The sequence below is a fragment of the Salarias fasciatus genome (genome assembly GCF_902148845.1).
Source record: "Salarias fasciatus chromosome 23 unlocalized genomic scaffold, fSalaFa1.1 super_scaffold_20, whole genome shotgun sequence".
NCBI lineage: Eukaryota > Metazoa > Chordata > Actinopteri > Blenniiformes > Blenniidae > Salarias > Salarias fasciatus.
Genome location: NW_021941230.1, coordinates 10253739 through 10280817, shown reverse-complemented (window position 1 = coordinate 10280817; position 27079 = coordinate 10253739). Strand labels below are relative to the sequence as shown.

The window sequence follows — 27079 nt, the reverse complement described above, 5'->3', positions numbered from 1 at the left end:
ACGTTTTTGGAGTATAATGAGGGGATGTAATGAACCTTTGTAATTGTTACCCCAAACCTCAACTCAGTAAGTTAGATAAGGCAAAACTAATGAGCAATATAATAACAGTAATGCATGATAATCTACATAGTGTTTAGCCTTATTAATGATTGAAATGCTTTTGGAGACTTTACCTTGTATGTGTCTTATGTGGGATTTCCAGGTTATTTTGCTGTCAATAGTTAATCCCAAAAATTTTATTTCCGAAACAGTATCCAAGTCTACGCCATCAAAATTTATTATGGGGTCTAAATTGACATTGTACTATCCAAAAAACATTACTTTAGTTTTGCTTAGATTTAAGGATAATTTGTTAATGTCCATCCATGCTTTCAATTTCATGAATTCATTATTTATATTATGGATTAAATCATTATAATCATCATTAAAATAAAATATATTTGTGTCATCTGCAAATAGGATTAATTTTAGTAATGTAGATACCTGAACTATATCATTAATATGTCGAATAAACAACTTTGGCCCTAACACAGATCCTTGAGGAACCCAACAATCAATGCCCAAATACCCGGATGAATATTCTCCCATCTTGACATACTGCTATCTGTCAGTTAAATAACTTTGGATCCAGCTTGAAGCCACTCCCTTAATACCATACCTTTCCAGTTTTCTTAATAAAATGCCATGGTTTAAAGTGTCAAAAGATTTTTGAAGTCGATAAATATACCAGCTGCATATTTCACCCTATCTAAGCTATTTTTTATGTCCTCTAGTGCATCAATTATGGCCATTGATGTTGACCTTGCTGTTCTATAACCGTATTGACTTTCATTAATCAAATTGTGTTTGTCGATAAATTTCTCTAGCCTACTGTTGAATAGTTTGCTCTAATATTTTGGAGAACTGGGGGAGCAGAGAGACAGGCCTATAGTTGGTGAAGATGTGTTTATTTCCACTTTTATATCGTGGCAATACTTTTGCGATTTTCATTTTGTTTGGAAATGTTCCTTTTTGAAATGATAGGTTACATATGTATGTTAAAGGTTTAATGATACTATGTATAATTTGTTTAACTAATGACATATCCATGTCAAAACAATCCGTAGAGAATTTATTGTTGCACTTGCTCACCATATCTATGATTTCTGCCTCAGATACTCCTGAAAGAAACATTGTCTTCGGGTTTATTTCTATTAAGGGGTCTACGTTATTACTACTGCACTGAGGGATTTTTGCTGCCAAGTCCAGACCAACATTAACAAAAAAAACAAAACTTTCTACAACTTCATTCATATTATAATTATCATTATTTCTATCAATAAAGTAGTTTGGATATGAATTATTTTTTGTGTTACCTTTAATTACATTGTTAAGTATTCCCCAAACCCCTTTTATGTTGTTATTTTTATTGAATAAGTGGGTATAATATAACTTTTTACTAGTTCTTAATATATCAGTCAGTCGATTTTTATATGTTTTATATCGGTGTTCGGAATCTTCAGTTCTTAATCTGATGAATTGTTAATATAGATTAATTTGTTTTCTTACAAGCATTTCTTAAACCCTTAGTTAACCATGGACACTTTACGGTTGTATTATTTCTACTAACCTGGTGGACTGGACAGTTTTTATTATAAGCTGAACTGAAAATTTCCAAAAAATTATCAAAAGCATCATCCATATCTGTCTAACTACAAACAGCATTCCAATCTTGTTCTATTAGATCGTTGTAAAGTAAATTGATTGACTCCTCAGTTCTTACCATGAGTTGTGGTTGTAGATTTTTTGCGCTTCACAAATACAACACAAAAACTTGCACATTCCCAAGTCCTTAACACAGGTGTAGAAATCCCAATTTTACAAGTCATAAATTGAAAAGCATGTTTTTCTACTGTTGTTGCAGTAAATTTGGTTAAAAAAAAACAAAAAAACGTGGTCCTGTATCCAAGAGTCACAGGTTGTCCCTTCAATTACAAGTATCGATGGGATTCGAGAACCGATTCTTTTGGAGAACCGGTTCCTCATGCCTCGTTTCCAAGGAATCGTTTGGCTGTGTCCTCCACGATTCTGCTATCGATTCTGCTCTTCTGCTCTCCGGAGCCCTGCCGGTTCAATCTAAACAGAAACAAGTCGGGTGCCAGATGGAAAGTAGATACGTGTTTCAAAATCAGTGATTTCAAAATAAAATATGTCGTGTTTTTGTCTTAACATTGTTTTTTTTTTTTTTTTTTTAATTCTTCGGGTAGAATATATAACAAACAACGCGATCTAATCATTACATGCATTAGAAGAATGAAAGATGTTGTACTTACTCATTGTAGAAAAGTCAAAAGACACCAAAATAGCACAAAAACAAAGCTCTATGACCGGAGCGGCTGTGTTGCCAGATTGAGCAGATTTCTGCACAATCAAGCTTCTTTTGAACCTGAGGTGGGTTGATGGAATAGCTATGTGTTTGTGTTATTCCTCTTTGTTATTATCAGCATATTTTAATGTGTCACCTCCTGGGTTATTTAAAAATCATGCATTCTATTTAATGTTTTAGCATTATACTAGATTTTGTCACATTTACAGGTTAAAGCTGAAGTTGCCTGGACAGAAAATGCTTTTCACAATAGTGAAAATACTGCAGCAGCACTATTTTCACTTTCAACCTGAAATGATTCAAAATGAACTATAATCAACTTGATAGCAATTTGAAATTTAACATGAAAACAGAGTAATATAGAACTGATGTGATTGATAAGTATTCAAGTTAATTGAATGATTAAATCTAAAAACATTGCAAAACAAACACATAATTTGTGAATTTGTGGGGTTTTTGAAGTCGAGTTAAGATATTTGAGGTAGTGTTATATTTCCCTCTTCATGCTTCTAAGCCTTTTATTTACATCTGCTCCAAGTCCAGTGAAATGTCCAGTTCCTTGACTCCATACACCACCTACTGGTGTAAGGTGGTGTTGCAACACTCCAGGTCGATGCTCACAGGTTCCCTTCGAAAACAGTTCACAAACCTGCTTAGGAAAACTTTAAATACCCCCCCTCCCACACACACACACTTTTCTTCAGTCCACACATTGTTAGAGCCTCAACGACGACCCCCACCCTGCCCGATCCCTGACAGTTTGTAGAATTGCCCCATCAAGGACACTTCAGTCTGTTGTCAATCTCTGATTACGCCAGAGAGATAAAGAGAGGACAGCAGATCCCGCATAATTTATCGAGAGCGAAAAATCTATTTTTCCAGCATAAATTACTCCGATGTTAATTAGTTGCAGATTGCACTTTTTTTTTCCCTTTTTTTCTGAGAAAAGGTGCATTCAGAAACCGAGACCAGACTGAAATGTTCAGCTCGTGATGATGTTATGAAGGGAATTTACATAAATTGGCATCGAAAGTGTAAAAACAAAGGTGAGGAAATGTGCATTTTGCTTGTTTCAGTAATTCTTATTGGGAAAAAGTTCCTCAAGTTCCTCATGTTCACTTGTTCATCCCACAAATGCATGCTTAAGGCAGACATGGCACCTTCTGAGAACAAAGGTAAAACAGTCATCAGGACAAGTATGTTTTTCTTCAAGCAGGCTTGTGTTGAAATTTAGACGAACTGGTGATTTCGGGCGTGTTTCCTTCAGTGTTTTATTTATTCATGAGATTTCCCCCCAAAAAAAATCATAGCGAAGATGGAGTGATTGAGGGGAAAATGATGAGGTGGGCGGACAGGTTCGGCGCCACAGTGTTAGCGGTCACCGTTGATGGAAGCCAGCCGCTGGAAAGTCCTAATTAAAGAATGATTTGTGCCAGTCACTGTTGATTTAGGTGTCAGGCCTGTGTGCTGCGTTCAAGCACACATCCAGAGCGTGCACGTTCACCCCGATAGTGACCTGCCAATCTGTCGCTTCATGGCTTCGCAACACAAGCGAGATCACGGAGGTTCAGCAGGTTTTCACCACCTCTTGAATTCGTATTTAAGTTTCTGACACTTGCGCTAGTGTTAGCTTGAACTCCCGGTATCCTCAAGCCTTGAATAAACCCGATACTTCTCTGTCTCCTACTCACTGGGAACCACTGTTAGTGTCTCACTAAAGCTGGATATTACACACTTAATATCTAAAGCTGATACAGTAACAGCGATTCTGCAGTCACAGAGGTGTCCGAAACCACTTTTCCCAAATACCTGGCTGATTCGGAGATAAGTTCTCGTTCTGCTCCAGACCTTCGTACACAGAAAAACTAAATGATCCATTCCATAAGCCAAAGATGTGCAGTGCTCTACGACAGGCGCTTAAGAGCCTCATAACACAATCAGCTCCTAATTTATTTTAAAGTTTAATGGCATTTTGAATTTAATGGCATTTCAGATGGCGATGGCCGTGTGATAAATTACAGCGGCTCATGCATGAGCACTTCAGGTTATGCGGCACCCCCCCCCCTTCACCAACGCCTCCCTCTCGGCGTGTCCGTGGGCCAATTAAGGCCCGGTGTGTGACAGTCGGACCAAATCAAAAGGTCCCCGCACTCCTCCACAGCTGAAGCAGCCAATTAAAATCCGCCGCATGAGCCGAAGTCGCGAGTGATCGTTAACACACGCGCTGGGCGTGCGGGATTCGGCGTCATCGATCGGGACGGTGGGAATCGATCTCTGGCAGCGATGAAGGCAGGGTGGGTTTTTTTTAATTATTTTTATTTATTTTTTTTAGATTTAGTGAGATGTAGAAAAGGATGGGAAGGTGTCACTGTGGAAAGCCTCATCATACGGGTCAGCAGAGCCGGGACCTCGATCGCGTAGCGTTTGGTGGCCTGAACGAGTCCGGAAATGAACGTTCCCGTCGGGCCATCGACGTACTCTGGGGGCGGGCAACCAAACGTGTCCGCCACATGCAGAGATATGAAAGAGACTCTCCTGTACTTCATTCAGATTCTGCTCACACGGAATTGTGGCCTTATACAGCGTGATTTAATACAACTCGGCTCTCTCTGACAGATCTGGAGCAAGTCTGAATTAAATTGTAATTTCAGCGAACTATCTCTGACAATACATTCAGGGGCGGACCTATAATTAGCACTAAGTGCCCTCCTCCCTCCATCCCTCCCTCATTTCCAGCAGCGGCCCGAAAAAAAAAAAAAAAAAAGGCTAAATTTACTCGAGTATGCACATTTCTGATGTCTGTGACTAATGCAACCTGCTCTGTACACACACTGACCCACAGGGGGCCTTTTATTCTACATTTCAGATCTGATTTACAAGACCAGACCATAAAAACGTTCTAAAAAAAAAATGTTACCACTTTAGCTTGAGAACATGCAAAAAAACGTTGTTGTGAAGTAACTGCAGACATGTTTTAGTTTGATGCTCCTGCTCATCCTTGTGTTTGCTTCGGGGTCGTGTTTTGAAGGCACTGGGATCTCTTTTAATAAGAGCGTGTTTCCCGGCATTGTCAACACAGCGCCGGTGTGCCTCTCGATGGCCCCATCGAGGAGCATTGAAGCATTGTGCTTCGGTTAGCATCGGTGAACCGCCCGCCTGCTTGTGTGTCAGACTCACTCTGCACTCAGCTCTTCTAACGTTCCCTTGATCAAAGCTGTTTATTGCATATGCATGGCGCACATCACCTCCCTTGATCCTGTGTTAATGTACCCGGCTGGGATTCATCAATGCGAAGGTAAACCTTTATCAGGTCAGAGTCTTTTTTTTTTTTTTTTTTTTTTTTTTTTTAGCTTAATTTGTCTCGTAAAATTGACTTTTTTCTATCTCCAGTCGCACTCTTCTTAATTTTTTTCGCATAAAATGTGGGGTAGATCATCACTATCTCGTTAAAATTGAACCCTTAACCTTCATTTTGAAATTGTTTGCAAAGAATGAGGGTGGAAGGAATTGTGTTTGAGAATCAGAAACAAGAAAAAATTAAAGCCGCAAGCGGCATTGGACGGGACCTCGCCCTCTGGCAAGGTGGCCTGACTGAGGTCGTCCTTGTACATTGATGACCGAAGTCCAGGTCACTGGGAACCTTGCTCCTCCATAGACTTCCAGCACCCTGTCACCGAACATGGAGTTGTTAGCATCTCCCATCCACTAACATGTAGCTGTTAGCATGTCTTTTCCACTAACATGCAGCAGTTAACATCTCATATCCACTAACATGGAGTTGTTAGCATGTCCCATCCACTAACATGTAGCTGTTAGCATCTGTCACCCACTGACATGGAGTTATTAGCATCTCCAATCCATTAACATGTAGATATTAGCATCTGTCATACACTAACATGTAGGTGTTAGCATCTCTCATCCGCTGACATGTAGCTGTTAGCATCTCTCATACACTAACATTTAGCTGTTAGCACTGAAGTCTCAGTCATTGGGAACCTTGGAGCTGCAGTGCGGGAAGCTCCATTGCCGTGGCCCCTGCTGAATCGGTTGGATCTAAATAACTTCTGAAGGACTCTGACAGTGACTTTTTACATCGCTGAAACTCTGAAAGAAGGATGAATTTGTTGTAAACAAGCTTGAATACTATGTTTTAGGCCTTCAGAGACCTATATGACATGACAGAAAAATAGCATCATATGTACCCTTTAATGACAGCTGCTGTCGACTGCACTGCATGCCCATATATGGTCAGTAGTGGACTTCCTGTTGGATTTAGGTTATTGGTGTCAATGGGTGATTTTTAGATCTCGATGAGATGAACACATGAGCAATTGGTTTTATCTCTCTACGACATTCCTACGGGCTGCAGCGGCCATTTTTTTCCAAAAATGTGACTTTTATTTTGAAGGGCTGATAAAATCCATACCGTGTGACTTTTGACAAAGTTTGAAACATCATTTGTAGAGAAGCTTCTCCTCTTTCAGGCCGCATTACTTTGACGTCTCTACGACAAACGGTCTCGGACAAGAAAATTTTTAAATGAGGAGTGATTTTTACTTTGAAAGGGAAATAGCGGACTTCCTGTTGGATTTAGGTTACTATTGTCAATGAGAGATTTTTAGATCTCGATGAGACGAACGCGTGAGCAATTGGTTTGATCTGTCTACAATATTCCCACGGGCCGTTGCATAGGAATTTTTTTTTTTTACCAAATTTTACACTGAAAGGAAAATGTCGGACTTCCTGTGCAATTTAGGACATTTTTGTCAATGAGAGATTTTTAGATCACGATGAGACGAATGCATCCATGTCAATTTGATCTCTCTACGACATTCGTGCGGGTAGCAACGTCCATTTCAGTGCTTCAAGTGGGTTTTCAGACTCAAACTTTAAGGGTTAATAAAATCCACACCGTGAGACTTTTGACAAAGTTTTTAACAACTTTGGAAGAGGAACTTGTCCTTTACATTTCACGCCACTCTGACATCTCTACGACAAGTGGTCTCAGAGCAGATAATTTTTAAATGAGGAGTGATTTTCTGAAAATTTTTATCTTGAAAGGGAAATAGCGGACTTCCTGTTAGATTTAGGTATAGGTATTCCTCTTGGGAATTTTTGGATCTCGATGAGACGAACGCATGAGCATTGGTTTGATCTCTGTACGACATTCCTACGGGACGTGGCGGCTATTTAACTGTTTCTAGGTGGCGCTAGAGAGCAGATGGGGTTATAGTGTTAATTTTTCCACTTTTGAAAATTTTATGATTGTCTGGATGTGCCTGCCAAATTTAGTGACTAGACGTTCATGTTTAGCGGGTCAAATTTGGTGTCGAATACAGCAACTTTTGGCTATTATGTTGATCGTGAAATACTGGACTTCCGGTTGGATGTAGGTCATCGTGGACAGATCGTAATTGTTAGATATCGAGCAGACGAACGCATGGGCGGTACTTTGATCTGTCTCAGACATTCGCACTGGCCGTGGCGGAGATTTTACTGTTTCTCGTGTTTGCTAGTTCCTAGGTGGCGCTAGAGAGCAGATGGGGTTAATTTTTTTATTTTATAAAATTTTTCATCTCTCTTGATGTGCCTGCCAAATTTAGTGAGTTTTCGTGCATGTTAAGGGGGTCAAATTGGCCGTCGATGTCCAGGCAGTAAAATAATAATAATAATAATAATAAGAAGAAGAAACGAACGAAGAACAATAGAGTCCTTGCCCTCGGGCAAGGTGGCCTCAGTTGAGGCCACCTCGCCCTCGGGCTCGGTCCCTAAAAAGACATCTTTGTAGTTCAAGGTCAAGGATTAATCTATTTGTCTCCTGTGGGAGAAATCGGCCTCAGAGCGAGGCCAGCGATGTCGAAAATAGACTGTACAACAACGGAATTGTATTTATGGGCAATGAGTTTGAATTTGCAGAGGAATCTTGTCAGTTTTGTGAATATTTATATTTATTTTGTATTCTCAATTTTGCTGTTGCTCCACATGGGGAATATCCAAGGCACCGTCTTTCCTCAAATGATTATTTTTTTTCTTTAAAGCTTCACTGAAATGGAACAAAACAAGAAGTAAAAGCAAGATCGAGAAACTCTCCTTCCTCCCACCGTACAAAAATACCTAAAACACCTCACTTGTAATGAGCTGCATTCTATTTTTGTAGGTCTCGCTTTCCCAGAGGCTTAAATCTTGCATAAAAGTGCCCCTTTCTTCACTCTCGTCTATGTTTAGCTCGACTGTAGCGGATTTAAAAGGTGAAATCGATCGAGGCTTTCACCTGGGCCAGTGCAGTCAGAGGGAAAGAGTGTGGCGTCCCAAGATTTCTGCACACTCAGTGGTTTTTATGTGAAATGTTTTCAATGTGACGCCGCACGTGGCATCTTGGTGAAATCCTCTCTCCAGCAAGACAATACGGGGACGAACCCCACAGAGGGGGAGGGGGGTGGGTGAAATGCATGTAAATCCACACGCTGAGCGGCGGTGCAGCTTAGTCCCCGCGGCTCCTTCTTTGGGGGGAGAAACCGGCGATGTAGGGCACCACAATGCCAAAGCAAGCCCTGCTGCTGGCGCCGACCACTGACCTGTTTAAACAGCTGGAACGTTTGGCACTGCCTGCCTCCGGGGGCCTCCGGCAAAAAAAAAAAAGAAAAGGGGGTGAGAGGAAGGAAGATGGTGGGGTGGGATCCTTAGCGTGGCAATAGGGGGGCCACTGTGCAGAAATGGCACCAAGCTGGAATTAAACAGGCCACTGGCCACAAGCTCAGGAGGAGAGTGAAAGTCAAACAGACAGTTGTTAATGGGGGCTTGGCTAGTTCAGGCGGCCACTGAATGAAAGCTCCAGCAAGACAATAATAAATAGATTGTTGAGAGCCCCATTCTGAGGTTGTTTTTCCCTGTTAAAGAGCAGTAAAGAAAGCTCTGTTTTGGGTGTTGTGTGTGTTGTCGGGAGGCGTGAGCTGCCACTTGATACATGGGAGCGCTACAAGCGCTCTCTGGCATTTTCCAAGTCACGTTTGATTTAGGGCTGTAGTGATACACTCATTTGACGATACGATACGATACACGATATTCAGCTCACGATATGATATATATCACGATTTTCGGCCAACGATATGATCCGATACGATTCGATGCAACTCGATACGATTTGTTAAACTAACATCATTTTCTGCAAGATTTTCAGGGGAAAGTGTGATTTTGGTGACATCTTGTTACTGTTCCATTGACTTGGATTGATTTAACCGAACTGAAAAAAGAATGCATCAAATACACAATATATGGCTCTGACTATGCAGAGAGAGTCTAAAGCTTGCAAATGCTGCACAAAGTGAATCAAAGACGTGGCGAGAAAATTTATTTTTAATTGAAACAGTGCAAACTGTGGCTTGCAAGCCTTTGTGAGGTGAATAAAGTGCAACAGCATTCCAGTGCACATTGACAATTGCAGCAAGTGGCCTGTTCTGAACAGTTTCTTTTACAGTTTTTTTTAACTTCACATTTAACTTTTGAGGGTATCCCTCTAGCCACCCAGTTAGTAAACAAAGTACCTTGGTTACTCTAAAACAGCCAATAATTCAAGTAACAACGTGCCATTTGAACACATTTAACTCACCGGTGACGTTTGAGGTGCGCCCGTAGGTTCGTTGTATTTCCTGAGTATTTGACGTTTGTGTGACACAGCTTGCAAACCGCAAAATTTTTGTCCAAATCAACACTTTCTTTCTTCTTTTTAAAACTTTTTAAAACATCCAATGTAACCCTTTAAGCCCTGGGCTATTTTTCAGAGCCTCTTCTCGAAAATGACATACCAAACTAAAAGAGTGTAACACTGTAATAACTAGGCCTATTTGAGTGGTTACTGTCTCCTCATAAAGTGAACACTTGTAAGATTTGTCCAGATGTGTAAATATCAGTATATATGTTACTGTTTAAGTGTGACTGAAGATGGAACACAGCACAAATGAAAAATTTTCAGTCTCGCCTAAAAAAAAAAGCACTTTCAATGTGATCATCTCTTTGGAAAAGTCCAGCTGCAGCTCTAAACCTTCATCAGATCATAGCCAAATATGTGAACACTCTCTCTGCAAAGGTTGACTCTGTGAAAGTGAAGCAGAACAACATTTGATAGGTTTTAGTACAGACAGGTCAGGCGATGGCACACTTTGGCACACTATGGTGCCATTTGTGAAATCTGAATTTTCTAATGTAACAAATCATATTTTTCACTTTTATATCACTGCTGAGGTTCAAAACATCCAAACAGAGCAGTTTTTGGCGTGACTGCAGTGGAAATTCACACAGAGCGTCTGTTTACGCTCAGCTGGACGCTTCGTGCGTAAAGCCTCCTCTGTATACAGGCTCCCAGCTCCGCAGCAGCTTCATGAATACAGACACCCCGTACGTCGCTAGACTCGTCTGAGCCAATAGAATGCAGCAGGGGTCACCGACATGTGATTGACAGCTCTGTTAGCCAATCAAAACAAGCAAAACACCGTCATGGCGCACAGAAACCTGTATGGCGCTGACCAATCACAGAGCTCCTTGAGGCTAACTGGGGGTCAGTTTTACGCCCGGATTGACGTCAGCGGGGGCTAGGTGGCTAAGCTACACGATCCCGATGGACAATAACCGCATAACTCGGACTCTATATGGACAAAAGTCCAGGTAAGAGGCGATTTTTTTTACCGCAGTTTGAAAACGCGATCTTGCTGTTGGCTGTTTTAGTGGCATTTTCTGGCGGATTCTGTGGTTTTAGAGGCTTTGAGCGGTATGATTGTAATCAGCGGAGTCTCAGCTCTCGTCTGAGAGGCTGTTTGTGTGAATTGTATCATGTTTCATTGCGCTACGATCAATATTTCGGCGAGTGGGTTGACACGGTCACGAATATGGTTCATAATTCATTTAGCCTTATAATAGCCTTAATGTTATAATGGCTGATATATTCGGTTAGCCCAGGTTCTGCTGTTTAATTTGATGGTAAGCATCATGACATTCTGTCAGAAATAATCCATATTATTAGACAATCTCTGAAATGTTTGCTGCCAGGCCCCCAATTGGGAGGCGCTCGGGTTTAAGACACGGCGGCGCTGGAGTTAAATTCTCTGCCATTTTCTCGATCCTTCTTGCTCTTTCTTCTTCTGTGGGTAACTTACTAGAAGTGCTACAGCGACACCAGTGGCTGGCTGACCTAATTGCTCTTCCTGCAAAGCAGACGGAGCAGGGGGAGGGGGCAGCGAGCAGAGTGCAGGACGGAACCAGCGGGATTTGAATGAGACTTAATCTATCGATACTTGCGGCTGAAAGATCGATACTTTCTGGCGAAAAAAAATATCGATTTATATCACAGAATCGATAAAATTGCCCAGCCTTAGTTTGATTGATATTCTCCAGATTAGCAGTGCCAAAGGAGCGTGGACGGATAGCTTACAGTGTACATCGGAATGAGATAATCGGAATTGGAGATGCAAGTGACACAAACTTTCAATCGAAGGTAATATCTTCTGTTCTGTATCATATTTTGGAATCAGGTTAGTGTCGGGATGAATAAAAGAGGAAATACCTATTTTAATAAACTCAGTTTGCACAGAAGAAAAGACTGATGCTATGTGACTGAAGCACATCTGTTTTGGACGATGTCAAAAAAGCTAGCAGACATGGCTTTGTATTATTTGGCTAGCGCTCGGATTCCTGTTTATTGGAGGAAATTACGAACCTATTCCTTCTTAATCCAACTTGAAAGCATTAGCCGGTGGTGGCAATATCTGTAATGCATTTGTAGCCTTAAGTAATGCTGTAAGAAAAGCACTTTAGTTCTGCTGAATGAGAAGTGCATCACTGTAAGAAGAATTAGCATCAGCCAGTGCGCACAGCTATCAGCAGCAGCCACAAACATGAGCTCTCTGTTGGTGGTTTATCATGGATTTTAGAGCATCTTCCTCCCAGTGATTGACTAACTTCAGCTGCGGTAATGAGTGAATCAGTCATTAACCGACTCACTCTCTGCTGACAGCTCAGCTGATGTGCCACAGCCACAAATAAATGCTCTAATCTTGAGAGGCAGAAGCTGTTCTGTCACATTTTCATCAGTCGTAGGCTCGCTCTCGAAGCCGCTGCTTAAACTGTAGATTTTCACCCGCTTACGCCACACAAATTTTTACGTCGCGCCCTTGTTTTAAGACGGTGCGTTCATGATGTTTTACCGTCGGATTAATAGTCCACACACTGTCGAATATCATTTGCACTCAGCCTCAGTCGGATCTTGGCACTGAGCACTTGGAAGTCCGTATTGAGTCTTAGGTACTTGCTATGATCCGAGGGTCACAGCCCCCCTTTTCTTTGCGATGCCACTCCGTCACGATCGCATGCCCGCCGGGTCGCGGTGTCATTTTGAACTTGCCACACTGATGCAAGAGAATGCCAATGACGGCCCGAGTTCATGTGTTGGTCGTTCGCCAGAGGGGCTGCGAGAAGGTCAGATGTGTGTGTTTGTGATAAGAATGGGCTGAAGCACAGTGAGGGGAACAAGGCTGAGCGGGCCCCGAGAGAGACGGCATCCTCTTCGCGATCAGATCCAAATCAAACACTCACTGCAGCCGCAAAGCAAAAATCTAGAAGGACACTTAGTGGAAGCTGCTGCAGTGTATTCACGTTGTTAGATATTGACGGGTAAAACACATTAGTTTGAGTCCAGTTTGGTGGTATTTGCCTGAAGCTGAATGCAAGTGAACACACACACACACACACACACACTTCTTATAGATCTCGCCTCAGACCGTTATAGGAATAACATTTATGTGCAACTTGTAACTATTGCATCACCATCACAGTTAAGCATGCCCTCAAGCACAGTATGGATTTTATGCAGTGGTCACCAGCACACAAGGGAGGGATAGATTGCTGCAATCAAAGTCTAAACTATGCTAAGAGGGGTATTGGAGTGGGAAAACTTCCACGTTTTAGAAGAGGAATGAGATCTGATTTCAGTATTTTTTTTATTGCATATGTAATGATTTCAGTCTGAATCCTGGTTCAAACCAGCCTTAATGTGCTTTGTTTTTACCTCTCATTGAGTTACCTGCTACCATAGAAAGACGAGTAACTGTTTGACTCTACAGCTGTTGGATTGTCATTTTCCTGCACCACTGCAAAATAGGCATTCAAAATGACTTTCCCAATTTCTGGGTTTTGAGCGCTTTCTTTTTCAGCTCAATACAATTTAGTTTTGCCTCTCTGAAAGGCCCCGCTGTCATTACCAATATCCTTTTTTGGACAAATCCTGCAGATTCCAGTCAAAAATGGCTGACAGATGATTTTTTTTTTTTTTTCTTATTTGTTGTCTCTTTTGTGTCCATTGGTTATGTTGTCTCAAATTTGTCAAGTCTTGCAGTTTCCAACACCCTGTTAGCTGTTTGTTGTTACTGTTGTTTGAAAACACAACATTCCAGGTTCCCATCTGTTTGCATGTCCCATGAAAAGTGATAGAAGAATATGAATTTGCCAAGCAGGTGTGAAAGTGACAGCTTGCGTTCCGACTCTTCATTTAATCCGCAATAAATCATGAACTATGCTTTCAACTATTTCAAGTTCATCAGAAAAAACATATTAATTTAACTCTTAAAAACCTTATTTTAATGTGAAAAATCCCCAGCAGTTCGTGTTTTCCAATTTCAGAACCACTGACATTGAATATTTTGTAAAATAGTAGAAGCGTGAACATATTGAGCATGGTTGTGGTTTTTTTTTTTTTTTCTTTGTGGATTAAAGTTGTCAAAAAAAAAAAGAATGTTGGTTGTGTTTTACCTCCAAAAGTACAATTAGCTGCGATTACCCATCATCCCTCTGACGGACCGAGTGAACGTTAAAACCCATGCGGGACTCGTTTCACACATTCAGAATACGGTTTATTATCCTCCAAATTGATGGTGACACAGGCAGTTAATTTAAAACTCCAGCTCGGCCAAGCTTGAATCCCTCATCAAAGTCTGAATGTACAATTACGCCGATGACAACCTCACTTACGCCTCTAAACAAAATCTATTAGTGAAGGGTGGGGGGTGGAATGGGGGGGGGTTCCCTGACAACTTTGGAAAGTAAATAAAAAGTCTGAGAGATCTGCAAGATGAGTGATCTGCTAAGCTCCACAAAGATGTTATAATTTGTCCTTGGGAACTGTTCTGCAACACACACACACACACACACACACACATACACACACAAAAATTCACTATTTTTTCGAGCTGAAGGAAGCAACTTGTAAAATCTTAATTAAAAGATTGTATCAGACGCGGCGTTGCTTATGGAAAATAGGGAAATAATGGAGTTAAAAGACAAGTTTTTACAGACGGAGCGGAGGAATAATTCAGCGCGCTGGTGGAGCCGGGACGAGGGAGAACTTATTCGCCGCGGGGAGAGAATTGGCAGTTTTAATATCCACCGCAATGAAATCTCAATACAGCCACTGTGAGGCTGCGGAGTGTCATTTGGCATCGAATCCTTCATCTTCTATATTTTACTCCACTGTTTGTCTCCTTTTAGGCCTCATTATAGGGAGGAGAAAAAAAAAAAAACAAAGTGTAATTAACACAATCATGATTAATTACGACACACAGGCTCGGTTTACACATCTGCCTAATTGCGACTTTCTCTCATTTTATTTCCAATGTTGACGCCGCCACATCGGCAGAGGCAGGTGCTGGAAATCTTTTTCTTTCTTTCTTTTTTTTTTTGGTGCTTTTTTGTCGCGTTAGCTGTTTTGAGCACGCACGCACTACGTCCAGACGTCCTGCAGAACCAGACACAGCCTGTTTCTGCAGAACTGTAGCAGATTCCCACGGCGATATAAACACAGCGATACTCCCATTGATTGCTCTGCATATATTTATTGAGGGGGGGGGGGATTTGGAAAGCAGGCAGAGCGGGGAAAAAAATGTGTGAATTTATGACAGGGTGTCTTCAAGATTAATTCACTTTTTAATTACAGGGAAGTACATAGGTATTGCCTGTCGACTGGTTAGATTTAAAGCGAAGACAAACGGCGAGCGACGCCTGCTGAGAATGCAGTATATGGGGGAAAGAGTATGAATCAATAGCATATTTTTCCTCCGCGCCGCCTCAGAGAAATCGCCAGTGTCTGTATTAGATTCTCCAGCATCTTCACATAAAGAGAGATCTGTTTTCCACCTGTTTGTTCGACTCCATTATTTCCCTCTTCGCCTTATTCAGATTCGTCATATCAACTGTCATATTGACTATTCTGCTCACCGACCCTGGCATCATTCCCCTCTGCGCTTTGTTGTACTCGCTTGGTTTTCTGTGCGCAAGTAGAGAGTGTAACAGACAAATCGACTCGGGTTAGAGCTTCTGAGTCTCAGACGACCATCTCCGCAGTCTGTCTTCACAGTCGATTGACTCTAAAAATGACTTCATGCGGTCGGGTTCTGACAGAGGGGGGAGAGTCAGGAAAAGCTACAAAAATAAACATTTATGAATGCGTTTAAAGGAGTCTGGAGCACACAAACCCAGTCACGTGGAAGTCTGTCGGAAATTCAGTGAGCTGTGAGTATTCTGACCGTGTAAAGATGTGCTCAATAAAAGTTAATCCACTGATGTTTGCAGGGTTTAAACCAGCTTTGTCAAACCCATTTTAGTTCAGAGAGAAACTCGAGGGGGTCAGACTTGTTTTTGGTCTTCTTTATAGATTGCGTTTAAGTGAGAAATCATCAGCTCCTCCGTGAAGCTGTTTTGGGGTGATTTGGATATTCAGCCTATATGTGCGCTGATTAAAGATCCAATATTTGAGCAGCGTAATCGATAGAGATCGCTCCTGTGAGTGCACGAATGACCAGTGATGGTGAATTGATATATTCTGCTTATACATTGTATGTCTGTGTTTGCTCATATGGCCTCGTCATACATCTACGAACCCCTTATATACATCAACAAATGTTTATGTGTCTGCTCATATACTTGAATGTTTACAAACTATTTCCATGTACATGTCTCTATGAGTGTCATATATATGCCTACGATCTGCCTATATGGTCAATATTTGATTGTCACTTCCAGGAGCCAATCGCTGTGAGCGGCCCACTGGATGGACAGTTTAGGACACGCCCACAAGTGCAGGATGTGTCATTATGTATTCGACATTGTTTCGAAAAGCTGATTCACAGCTCATTTTTAGACAAAGAAATTATTTATTTGTTGCTTTTTAAAAAAAAACAAACAAGAAAATGTACCTTTTTTTAAGTTGCATGTGTCACGTGTTTTTTCTCGCCGTCCCCGGCTGACAAGCGTTTATTTTTGTGGGTAAACGCCGTATTTAATCACCCGGCGGGTTTTATAGCCTGCGTGCGGCGCCCAACATCACACCTGCTGCCTCGTCATCCTGCGCGAAGGCCAGATGGCGTTCAGAAATCCCGTGTTCTCGTAACCGATGTCTGACGCAGTAAAGGACAACACTCAAACCGACTGCTGCGTAATCGCGTGTGATTTATGACCCGTGCAAGGAACCGCAGCCAGTTAACCTCGCACTCTTTCTCTCTCCCCTTGTTCCTGTGAACTAGTGACTCTTAGCAAAAGGAGCATATGTGTGTGTCTGGGGGTGGGGTGGATGGGAGGTGGGTGGGAGGGGGGGGGGCATGCATCTGTTGCTATGCAACAACTCGCAGCCTCGTCCAACCACATGCAAGGATGCAGGCCTATACATAGGCTGCTAATTCCAGTAACGCTTCATCACTTTGACATTTTAAAAGCTTGTTGACTGGCCAGCCTGAAGTTGATGCTACATGATGGGCTGGCTTCCGGGTTACGGGTGCACAACGCCGCAGACTGACTTTTAAATATGATGGATTACCAAAGCTGCACATAGAAGCGAAGCAAATATGAATTTACCTAAATTAAGTTTCTCACAGGGATGTGTTATTTTGAGTAAATTCATGTATTTCTATACTGCTTCCAGCTAGCAGGCTAGACTGAGGGCTGAAGCTTTGCTAATGACTGTTTTCCAACTTGTTGAGTTAGTAAACATTAGCCAGCTCGTATTAAAGTGTCTGTGAGTTTGAGCGATAAATGAACTGCTAAACTTAGCTGCTCATGTTTGATGTTTTGTTAACAGTGAACAAAAGCCAGTCATCCATCACAGGAATCAGTGCTAATTGAACAGGACATTAAGAGGTAAACTTAGCTCTGTCACTTCAATGAATGGACTGTGGAGTCAGGAATGAATGTTGAGTCTGCATTGGAAGTCATGTAACAACAACAAAAACAAAACAAAAAAAAAAAAACACCCTGCTGCTGGGTGATTAGTGAAGCGCTTTGATTACTTTTGCAGCGGCTAATTTATTAGCAATTACCCGGTAATTTAGCAGGCGGTGCGGTAGCATGTGGGTCAAGCAAAATGGAGAGGAATATGCGAGGAGGTTCCTCCTGATAAAAGTTGGTGTCGCAGTTTGAACGTGTGAATCGCTGTGAGGATATGTCCATTTCCAGTTTGGGCTCATAGGTGTGCAGAGGTCACAGGTGGCTAAATTAGTGCAAACAGCTCAGAAGAAAGAAAACCTTCTTATTGTTCATCTACTGAGCATGTGCAGTAGGAGCCATTTTCTGCGGCCGACTCCATATATCTTGACATTTGATGCACCGCGCTTGGCATCAGTGTGAATGTACGAGTCCGATGCTGTGGAGTGAAGCGGACTGTTCACCAAAAGCGACTTGTAGCTAATTGCTCGCGCAAATTTTAACTCACCCTTCTTTCTTCGAAGGTTGTTTGGGATCGGGGGGGGGGGGGGGGGGGGGGGGGGGGGGCTCTGACAGGATGGCAATCAGCAAGGGAGCTGTCAGCCAGATGCATGTTCACAGGTTAACCCTGCCTGCCCTCCTCCATCAACCTCCAGCAACCTCCGTGGCTGAGTGTCTATGCAGTGACCCACAGTGCCCGTGCAACACTTTTCCCAGTTGGTTTTTCGTTGCCTGCCGATCTCACTCCAGCAGCTCCCCGAACCACCCCGAGCTTTCTCCCGACTCTCTTCCTCCGTCGCCATCTCCTCTGACTCATCCTCAACTTGAAAAGCGTGTCGAACTCCCTCCTTCCTCCTCCGCTTCCCACTCTTGAGTCACGCATTTCTCAAAACCCCTCAATGAGGAAACAGGTGAGTAATGAGCGTCGGGCTGGCTAATTAAATCGCCAGCTCTTTCTTGACCGGGCGCAGGCGCTCCATGCGAGGGAAAGTGTTTACTGTACCTTCGAAGTTGGCCAGAAGATTCAAACAGACATCTCATTATAGTGCGCACGGCCGTTGTGAGTAATTACGCGGAGGATCCGTCTTCTGGAAGCCATTCGCTGGAGAGACGATTCACTCCAGCTATTCCCAATGGCCGCAGTTATGTGATTTATGTGATTTCCCCTGAATGTATTGTCCCATCCTGCGAGCCCGCTCATATTCAATTGTTTTGATGGATCTTCTAAAACAACACCTTTCTCAATAAGGAAATATACCCTTATTATGTTCCGTTCCTGCAGGGTTTCTATATTGGTATTTTTTCCCAACAAGTATCCTTGGAGAGTGTCGCGGTGTCATTTCTTTAGGGTTTTTTTTTTCCCCCTTCTTTCTTTCTCTCTGATGGTTTATTTTATTTTTCTGTCGCTTTCAGAGATCACCATACCGGCTCGGAGAGTCTCCCAGAGCCTCTAGCTTATTTTTAACAAGCTGCATCCTCACTCAGATAAAAAGATTTATCCTTCGCACCTCCGAAATATCCGTCATAACAAGTGACTCGAGAGAGCGGGCGACCGTGTATTGAGAATGAGCACGACACCGTTCCTGCTACAAGAACCGGCTGGCCACTCCAGATAGGAGGAGTTCTATAGGAGGAATCAGTAATCGAAGGTCAAAGGGGATAAGTAAGGACACGCTGCAGGACGTCTCAGCGCAGGACAATAAGGCCTCAGTTGGACGCAAATGGATGACTAATGAAATGAGAACAAATCTGGAGGAGGGTCTTTTGTTCACGGTCTCATGCTGTCGTTATATTGATGGTGAGAGATTCTCCAAGCCACGGATCTCCAAGAAGATCCATAGTCCGTTTGTAGCGGCGGTGAATGGGCGTGTCCACGAGTTTAACATGTGAGTTTAACTAAGCACAATCTCGCGATCTAGTATCTCGATTCACCCCAGTAACCTGCCAGGCCTGCATCGCTGCAGCCAGCAGAAGGCCTGGCCACTGGCAGACAGATCGGGTGAAACAGTCAGAGGCACATTCCCTCAACCGTTTCAGCTTAAGTTTCAGTTTCATTTTTAAAAATGTGGTGTAGCGAGACAAGGGAGGAAACAGAGAATTTTCAAATTTGAAGGTCTTAATGAGGCTACGGCAACACATACTACTGTAACCACCTATCCGGTGGCCCCCCAAAGGCTGGATCCTCTTCCGGGGGGGAGTGGTGTTCCTCTTGTTGACATAGACAAAAGTAAGATTTCAGAATCGCTTGTTTGAGTGTATATTTCCTTAAAAGTGAAGTGCACAATTGAGGGAGGTGACTGAATTTTTCACTTCTGGGCTTCCAGAGGCTCTGGGAGGTAATATGACTGTAAAGACACCTTTTTAAAGTGAATTTTGCATAATATGACTCCTTTAAACATTCATCCTGCAGACTGCAAACTCCCCTTTTCTGAAAAATGACCAGTTTTTTCCTCAGAGAATCACTGTTTGGGAGGGTTTCCAATTCCACATAATGTAATCTAACTTATTTGCACCACAACTGTGAGAAAACTGAGAAGTTCTCTATTTATGTCTGTCTGAGATCAAACTGACCCCTAAACCAGACCTGCTTGTGTTGTTCTCCGTGTTCCAATGAAAGGCTCAGTTTTACACCTGGTTGTCTTGTGCCGATTGGCAACTCCATGGAAAAACACCTGTTGCTTGTTTCTCCTATTGATACATTGAAAGATTGTGACAAATGTCTTCTAACTTAGAACCAAGTGATCATCGGAAAACAAATTCTACCGATTCAATGATGGATATAACCACTGAGACGACACATTTCATCTTCATGAAGATAAATATAGTCACCATTTATAGTCACCATCGCTGATAAGATTGAACGACAGTCGTGTAATTTATCACAGTCCACTTGTGTTATCGTAGGTCCTTCACTTTCCTCTTCTCCCGGTTAAATGTTCACCACCTTATCTGATAAATCACGAGGATAGATCCGTCCCGAGGCCATCCCGAGATGGTTCAGGGCAAGACCCACAAGGTCCCCCTACTAAAACACCTCTGGACGATAAAGTTTACCTCCCACACGGCGTTACCAACATTCCACACAGTCAGCGCCCCCTTTTCACTTGTGCCGTAATGAAAACACTATTTTCTCTCAGCTGAGGTCACATTAAGAATTTACAATGGCATTTTCCAGTCTATTGACCTGTTTATTTACCCATGAAAAAAAGAAAAGTGCACAATAAAACCTTGTAAGGACATGATGACAGGCTCTCAAAAACATCAGGCTTATAAAATACAACAGGGAACATTGCAACGTGCCCAAATTCTATGGCGGCAGTTCCCTGAAAGAAGCCTCCCTGATATTGTTTTTGTAGCTATCTCCAACGCCAAGGCGGGTTATATTATTTACCAGCGGAAAGTGCATTTGACAAAGTGACTTAGCGAGTTGAGTTCGCCAGTTATCTGGAATCTCGGTCCATTCATCCCCCTCCGCCCCGAGGAGGTCGCTTACTTTTTCAAAACTTTAACAGCCCCTGACAGCTGCTGACAAATGTATTCTCCGTCCCAGTGCTGCGAAGTTCCCTTCGGCTCCAGTCCAGTTTCAAGACATTCCTGCCAGCCTTTTCCAACACGTTCCAGTCTCCACATTAATGACATATCTGCCTCGGCTCGGACTCCGTTCACGCACACACACTGAAAGGTGAAATGTGACGTGAAAAGAAGGACGTTTGGAAAGAAATACAGACATGAGTGGGAGGTCAAGAAATCTTTTTGATTCCACAAGCTGGAGTAGTAAGATCATATTTTGTGGTAGTGGCGCAGAAAATAAGCTTAAACTGGAGATGATCAAGGTTAGCAATGCAATAAATACACAAACTGTTTTGCTGTAGCATCCAGTTAGAGCGTACATCTTCTTTTTTTTGCAAACACTAAAGAAAAATTGTTCATCGCACCATCTTGTGGTAATCAGTGGTATTACACTCTTCGTTGAATGTGGATGAAGCTCGCTAGTTATTTTTTTAATAGTCTTACTGTTTGACTGATACATAATATACCTTAATACATTTCTCACTGTATCATCTGTTTCCGTATATCTTCTTTTATTGAATGTTTTTGTCGTCCTCCTGTCATGGAGCCGGAATATGATTTAGAAGAGGGTTTTTTTTTTTTACCCTCCTTTTTGGGTCCGTAATTATTATTGACATTCGAGATGAAAAATTTCATGCATCTCCTTACATCTTTTATCACTGATGGTAAGACACACACACACACACACACAGAAAGATTTTTATTGTATATGCATGCGACTAACAAGGTTTATCCCCAAAACTGCTTCCATTTTTCTCCTCCTGTGGAACTCACACTGCATCTTTTCCTTTAACGATCTTGAGCTCAGCTCACACACACAAACACACACTCACTCACACACACACACACACACACACACACACACACACACACACACACACACACACACACACACACACACACAACTCCTCTTAATCTATGTCTGCTGAAGTGGTCTTTAATGAGGTGTGAACAGAGGACCACAACCCTCTCCCTCCCCTCCTCCTCTTCCACTATTTCATCTCCTCTCTCTCTCTCTCTCTCTCTCTCCCTCTCCCTCTCTCTCTCTCAGACAGACAGAGCTACGAAGACGTACAGCGAGCCACATGTGGGGAGAAAAGGTGCTGGTTGAGTTAATGGGAGAGAACGAGGCCTCCGTTTTTTTTCCCCTCTATTTCATTCCCCCCATACCTCCATCGATCATGATGTGATCACAGAGAGAGCACATCACAGAGTCTGTGAGGGACACTTTAAACATTTTTTCCCTCCATCAGGGTTTTTTTTTTTGTTTTGTTTTCCAGTGTGTACGTAATGCGCTCGTACCGTCAGAGCAAGCGAGGCACGTCAGGCTGCTGGACGCGTTTTCCAAGTAGAAAACACCTGCCCACTCCCACTCACGACTGACTGAATTATAGGTTTTTACAGTTGAAGACAAGCCGGCTCGGCTAATGCACCTCAGATTTGTGTGTGTGTGTGTGTGTGTGTGTGTGTGTGTGTGCGCCTCCTGGCATGGGATCTCCAGGGGCGAGCGGCGCATCAGCAGCACAGCCTCGATTTAGAAAGAGGGCGGCGTTTTTCTCTCACTCTGTTACCTTTTAGCTTTCGGACTATGATTCAGTGGCCAAGAAGAGACCTGAGTTTGGTTTGAAAAAAAAAAAAAAAAAAACTGATTGCCTTATTGGTTTGGGATTTAAACTTCAAATGATTTTGTACAACTTGCAAAATTTCCTTAATTAATTGCACCATTGACTTTTCTCAGCTTCGAAGGGAACTTGAGCTTTATTGACCTGTCGGTGTTAAAATATTAAATTTCCCTCTTGCTGACATGAGAAATGTGCTTTGTTTCAAAATGTTTTTTTTTTTTTTTATCATGTTTTCAAATCTTTTTCAATTTCCTTTGAGTAAAATAACTCTTTCGCTCCGTTCAAATGAGAAAGCTGGGTAACTTACATTTTATGTCCTTGCAGTTATTTGTTGTTTTTGAAGGATAGTCGTGTTTTTATATGCTTCTGACGTCACCTGACGACTTTCAATCAGACATTTTTGAGTGAAACGTGCAACGAGGATGGTTGGTTCCATCGTCTATCCCTGCCATTTTCTGCACCTCTTCTCGACTGTAATTTCATGTCACTGCATCTTTAAAGCGCTCGGATTATCCCCGACCGTTTCCATATTTTCTCTTAGCTTTCCCCCTAATTAACTGCGCGACTATCACGCTGTCCTGCCTTCAGATGCCACTGGCAACGGTTCTGATGAGTGCAACACAAGGCCACTCCGTTCTAAATGCAGGAGTGAATAAATTACCGGTTTTTCCTCATTAAGTCGATTCGCAGCGTATGTCTTTAAGTTGAGCAGCCTCTTATGGATTTGAGTAATTTCTCTAATTATTCACTTCACACATTTTTGGAGTGTATTGGAGCCTTTTTTTTTTAATACCAAAAACAGGAACGTATAGTGTATAAATTTCAGCGCGTTGGCAGCGAGCTGTGGCTCCATGTTTGATGTTTGTATCCTCAGCAGAGTTCTCTTTTCATGCTGCTAAAAATACACCCTGTGCACGGCGCCCGCTCTTCAAAACTCCACATTGTCTTACAGGAGACAAATCACCGGAGTGGAAAAAACTCACTTTTTCTTTTCATGTCATAATGAAACAAACTAATCTAAGCATACTTCATTGAAAAAAAAAAGGTAATTAAGGTAATGAGATTTTTTTTTTTTTTTTTCCATACAGCTTTGAAATATGTCAGGCAGAGGAAAAGGATTAACTCACTGGTGCTTTTTTTTTTTTTTAAATGTAATTAATGAGGTTTTTTTTTTATTATTCCTGCGTTCAGCCTACGACTCTCACCAAATTGCAGGATCCTTTATTTAAGAGCACAATATGTTTTTTTGCGTGTTTGTTGTTCAGGCATCAGACTGATTGAAGGGTTCTTTGATGAGCACAAACGAGTCGGCGACGGTGAAAACGAGTTGATGGTAAATAATGGAGAATTACTTTATGAGGAGAGCAAACTCACAAATAAAGCCAGTAAATATCCTGGAAAAGAATATGTGTGTGTCGTGTAAATATCACCATGTCAATCAGATGAGCTTGACTGGTCAGTTTTTAACAGTCTTGTGTAGATTTCATGAATCTACCCTCCTCCTTTCATGGAAATGCCTTTCGAGCAGCGTGAGATCATCTGCATAAAGACTGACCCGACGTTTTGATATGCAAAAGCAGGTTTCAGGTTCAAGATAACGGCGGACAAATCTGCTTCTCCCGAGAAACCTTTTTGCAAACAATCGGAGGCAAACTGAGTTTATTTAATCGGCCTTGTTGAGTTTTTGCCCCCAGCATCCACCTTCAGCTGTGCAAAATTGATTTCAAGGGTTGCGCGGCTGAGTCTCTCAGCGGCCAGGTGCAGCGCCAACGCGGAGGTCAAATGGAAATTTGAGATTCACCAAAATCTGAAGAAACAGAACTTGGAAAAGGGCGCCTGGTTTTATTGTTTATCTGCCGGAATGATAATGTGATCTTAGCAGCGAGTGAGCAGGGGTGGAGTTGCCTGTGAATTCCAGAAAAGCTCGATACATATTTTTTATTTTGGCGAGTTCATCCTGGCGATCACCGTTCCAGTCAAACCGCAGCTCATTTGTTACTGAAACGAGCCTCATCCCTCCGAGTATTTCCAAGCGTGCGGAGATAGAAAACCTCTCTGATGCCACTTTGAAGACTAGAACCAATTAGGGAATCATTATAATGAGGAGCCTCTAAGTGCACGTCTTTTGTTACTCAGCAGCTGTCTAATTGGAGCCGGTGTGTTTGGGAGGGGCGGGCGGGGGGGCGGCTGGGACCGAGGCTTTCCTAATGTAACCGTGAGCCACTTTTAAATCTTCCTCGTGGCTGACGTACGGCCTATTTTAATCGCGTTGCATCCTCCGGAAGGTTTCTCTTTAGCATTTGTTTTCGTTTACCGTTATTATCGTCGTTATTAGCGCCATAAGCTCCTGAAAGATTCTCGTTTTTTGTCAGCCTTCCCACATCCAACTGCAGCTGGGAAGCGGCTCTCCTCGGGCTGTTTCTGCAGATCCGGCGATGGCTGGCGAGTCGCACGGCTCCCATTTGCTTTCTGCAGGCCGTGTCAAAGCCATATCATCGCTTCCACGAGCAATGAATGAATGGCAGCTGCTTCTGAGAGAATGTATTGATGTTTAAAGCTTTGGACGGTTAGTTCTGACTCATAGTAATTCATCCCTTTCTTCTCTGTCCACTCTTTAAATATTATATTTCCATGTATTTGTTCCAGTTTTTTTTTCTCTCTCTCTCTCTCGTCTTATCGTGGTCTTTAATGAATAAATCATCCTCCCACAGTCCATCGGGGAGAGAGAAGATGTGGAATTTAATGTGCTCATCCTTTCTCTCTCTGTTTGTCTTTTTTCGCAGCTCCCCTGACGGACAAGCCGCCAAAAATCCTCTTCCCTTCAGAGAGCCAAGTGAGCATCATAGAGATGGCAGTAGGTAAGGAAAACGTGCTCCCCCCCCTAACTCCACCACCACCACCCCCCCCAGCGGTCGCTTATTTTCCTTTGTGGCTCCGGTGGCATATGCCCGCTCGTCACAATGGCAACGCTTCAGATTTTTAGATTAGCCCACCGGAGCCAATTCCCTCCGAGTCGGCTCTGTTCTACTTAACTGCGACTTTGTCTTCGAACGCCACTTTCTCCCTTTCACGTGCCTGGTTACCTGCTCTACTGACGAGCACCTGAAATACGATTTGTGCTCAACTTCCTCTGACTCCGCCCTCCGCAGAAGGCCGCAGGCAGCTGAAGTTTCCGCGATCCCCGCAGCAAAGCCAGATACCTGCGGAGCAGGAAGAGCCTCCGAAACGCAACACCGTTTTTGGATGAAAGCATACATGAAGGAAGTTTCAAGTGTGAGCGAGGCTTTTATTTTGTCTGTCAGTTTCCTCCGGCGATCTCTCCCCGATTTTTGATGTGAGATTTGCTCATTAATTGCAGTGCTGCCTATAAATGTGGGAGTTCCGACGTCGGGCGACGCGGTGGCCCAGAGGCGAGCTCTGTCGCCTCACAGCAAGGAGACTTCAGCTTTCATGCTTTAATTCTGTCACACAAAAAAAAAAAAACGCTCTTTCCCTGTACTTCCTCTTGCTATTACATCAAAGTTTTGGGGTTTTTCTGTACTTTTTTCTCACTGTACATCCGGAAAAGTGTCTCAGTTCTGCAGTGGTTGAGCTCATTCACACATTCTCGTGCCAAGTGCAAGAGTTTTCTGGATTTTTCTTGTCGGAATTACTGATAATTGGACTTTACTGATGACAATTGTGTGTTGTGTTGTGGTTCAATACTATGTAATGTTCACTTATAATGCAGGGATCAAGAAAGAAGCTTCTTTTTTATTATTATTATTGTTATTTAATAGAAAAATATCACAGATTTTTAAAGCGTCTGATATGAGGCCTGAAGGGTCATTGATCTTCAGTTGACACAAAAGTGGATTTACAATCCAACAAAATAAAAGAGAGTCAAATATCGTCCAGAATATTGTGCACAAAATCATTAATTACTCAATTTTCACACTTCTTTGTGTTTTAGTCACCAGAGGAATGCATGTTCCTCTCAAAATGGGTCAGTTTTGACCTGAATATGAAAGACAGATTGAATGTAACAGTTAAAAAAAACAAAGTTCCACTCCAGTCCACTTTTTTTTTTTTTTTTTAGCTATTTTGAAGTGTCCTCAGTTGTGTTCCATTTTCCAGGACTCTGTATCTGCAGAGCTCCAGTAGCCATCAGCAATTTGCCTCTGGATTGTGGGCGGAGTCGGCGCTGCTCCGCGCCCTCCCCCGTTAGCGGGTGAAGCCTCTATCTCCGTCAGAGTGGGCGGAGCGTGAGGGTGGGACCCGCCGGATTTTGAATTTCCTGGTCGGATTATCG

At 42.6% G+C, this 27079-nt stretch overlaps 1 protein-coding gene across 2 annotated transcripts in view; it reads left to right on the top strand.

The window, feature by feature from the left end:
* LOC115383789 (interleukin-1 receptor accessory protein-like 1) overlaps window positions 1–27079 on the top strand; it is a 209549-nt gene that overhangs the window by 104496 nt on the left and 77974 nt on the right. For both annotated transcript variants that reach the window (XM_030085973.1, XM_030085972.1), the window contains exon 6: window positions 25572–25646. In XM_030085973.1, coding sequence (XP_029941833.1) covers window positions 25572–25646 — 75 coding nt within the window. The remainder of the gene's footprint in view (window positions 1–25571; window positions 25647–27079) is intronic.